This window comes from Eimeria maxima, genomic scaffold, assembly GCF_000499605.1.
Source record: "Eimeria maxima Weybridge genomic scaffold, Emw_scaff77, whole genome shotgun sequence".
In the NCBI taxonomy this organism is placed as follows: Eukaryota; Apicomplexa; class Conoidasida; order Eucoccidiorida; family Eimeriidae; genus Eimeria; species Eimeria maxima.
Genome location: NW_013563972.1, coordinates 16,070 through 18,569, shown reverse-complemented (window position 1 = coordinate 18,569; position 2,500 = coordinate 16,070). Strand labels below are relative to the sequence as shown.

Below are 2,500 nucleotides of genomic sequence, written 5' to 3'. Positions count from 1 at the left end.
AGAAGCAGAGGAAGCAGAGCTGCAGCGGCTGCTGCAGCTGCAGCAGCAGCACAACCAGCAGCAGCAACAGCAGCAGCAGCAACAGCAACAGCAACAGCAGCAGCAGCAGCAGCAGCAGCTAGTGCAGAGGGAAGAACAGCAGCGCATTAAACAGCCAGGATAAGCGATGCCTATTGCGATGCTCCGTTTGCTGCTTTTGCTGCAGCAGCAGCAGCAGCACCTGCTGCTGCTGTTGCTGTTGCAGCAAAAGCAGTTGCTTTTGTTGCTGCTGCTGCAGCAGCAGCAACAGCAATCTGTATTTAAATAGACAGTGCAGCAGCAGCTGCTGCTGATTTGCTTTTGGCTTCTGTATATGTGCAAGAAAATACTTGATGTTGCTGCTGTTGCTGCTGCTGCTGCTGCTGTTGCTGCTGGTGGTGCTGCTGTTAGTTCTGTTACTGTTGCTGCTGCTGGTTCTGCTGCTGTTGCTGCTGCTGCAGAAAGGGATAGGACACGGGCATGAAGGAGCAGACCTGTAAGCGGGTGTCTCCTCTTGCTGGCCGAGGGTTTAGGGTTTACGGTTTAGTTTCTAGGGTTTAGGGTTTAGGGTTTAGTGTTTAGGGTTTAGTCGAGGTGTCACCGCAGACGGTCACCAACCCATCTTAATATCTAGGGTTTAGGAGTCGTAACTCCCTCTGTTTAGGGTTTAGGGTTTAGGGTTTAGGGTTTGGCGTTATAACAACAACAGAGGAGGCAGATAGAGAAAGAAGATAAACCCTAAACCCTAAACCCTAAACCCTAAAAAAAAAAAGGAGGAAGAAACAAAAGTGCTGTTGCTGTCATCCATCTGCTGTACAGATACCTCGTCTAAACAGCAGCAGCAGCAGCAACAACAGCAGCAGGAGCAGCAGCAACAGCAACAGCAAAAGCAGCAGCAGGGGAAAGCTGCAATAAGACCATTAAGCGGTGCGTGTATAAGATAAATAAGGGTTTAGGGTTTAGGGTTTAGGGTTTAGTCAAATGATGCCTAAACAGATAAACCATCGCCAATAGCTAGCTACAGCTACCTATACAGCTACCTATACAGCTACCTATATGGCTAGCTATACAGCTAGCTATACAGCTAGCTGTATAGCTAGCTGTATAGCTAGCCATGGCTAGCTATACAGCTAGCTATGTGTGTATATTGTTAGCCAACATAACTCAAAAAAAAAAAACAATCGGTATAACAGCAGCAGCAGCAGCAGCAGCAGCTGCTGCTGCTGCTGCATCTGCTGCTGCTGCATCTGCTGCTGCTGCATCTGCTGCTGCTGCTGCTGCTGCAGTGTAGATTATTGTTCAGGAGGAAGAAGTTTATATTTTCTGAGTACATTCTCTAACATCTGCATACTCAAGTCCTCCCCTGTACACATACACCACACCTGCTGCTGCTGCTGCTGCTGCTGCTGCTGCTGTTGCTGCTGCTGCTTGTGGTGTTGCTGCTCCGTGTGTTATTATTACTCCTAGGCTGCTGCTGCTGTTGCTGTTGCTGTTGCTGGTTTTGTTGTTGCTGCTGCTAAGCAGGAGAATTGCTTTGTATGAATAGTGCTACAAACCCTAAACCCTAAACCCTAAACCCTAAACCCTACCTCCTATCTCATCAAGGCCAACAATTGAATGTTCTGTTTGTCCGTCGCGTACAAGAACAGCCTGAATTATAACACAAGGGTTTACGGTTTAGGGTTTAGGGTTTAGGGTTTACAGCAGAACAAACCTTTAATCCCTAAACCCTTCGTCCTATATAAAACCCTAAACCCTAAACCCTAAACCCTAAACCCTAAACTACTTACCGTAGGGAGACACCAAATCTTCAATCCTGCAGGAGCACACAGCAGCACATTAAACCCTTCATCTAGCTAACTAGCTAGCTAGCTAGCTACCTACATATCTAGCTAGCTAGCTAGCTAGCTAGTTAGCTAGCTAGCTAACTATTTAGTTAGCTAGCTAGCTGACCTGGATGTGTTGGGTATATTAGGGTTTGTATCTATAGAAGAAAAGGGTTAAGAGTTAAGAATATGTATAATAAGGGTTTAGGGTTTAGGGTTTAGGGTTTACGATCTGTAAGAAATGGTGCCTTCTCTGCCTCCATAGCACAAACCCTAATAGGTAAATATTTATTCGCTAATTTTTGCCAAAACCCCCACAACTTATCATGTAAACAAGAAGAACGACGGTAAAATAATAATATCTAAACCCTCATACACACAAACACAAGGGTTTATGAGGGTTTATGAGGGTTTACAAGGCTTTACGAGGGTTTACAAGGGTTTAGGAGGGTTTACGAGGGTTTATGACGGTTTATGAGGGTTTAGGAGGGTTTATGAGGGTTTACGAGGGTTTATGAGGGTTTATGAGGGTTTACGAGGGTTTAGAAGGGTTTATGAGGGTTTATGAGGGTTTAGAAGGGTTTATGAGGGTTTAGGGTTTAGGGTTTATAGAGGAAGTAAGAAGGAGATAAAGCAAAAAAAAAAAAAAAAAAAAA

General features: G+C 45.2%; 1 protein-coding gene across 1 annotated transcript in view; it reads left to right on the top strand.

Annotated features, from left to right (window-relative positions):
• The window catches only part of EMWEY_00011110 (hypothetical protein, conserved), a gene marked incomplete at both ends in the record, with an annotated part of 2,109 nt that extends 1,946 nt beyond the window's left edge, over positions 1-163 (top strand). The window contains one exon of the mRNA XM_013478912.1: positions 1-163. This exon is cut by the window's left edge and continues 1,946 nt beyond it. Within this exon, the coding sequence (XP_013334366.1) occupies positions 1-163 (163 nt within the window).
• Positions 164-2,500: the final 2,337 nt, after the last annotated feature.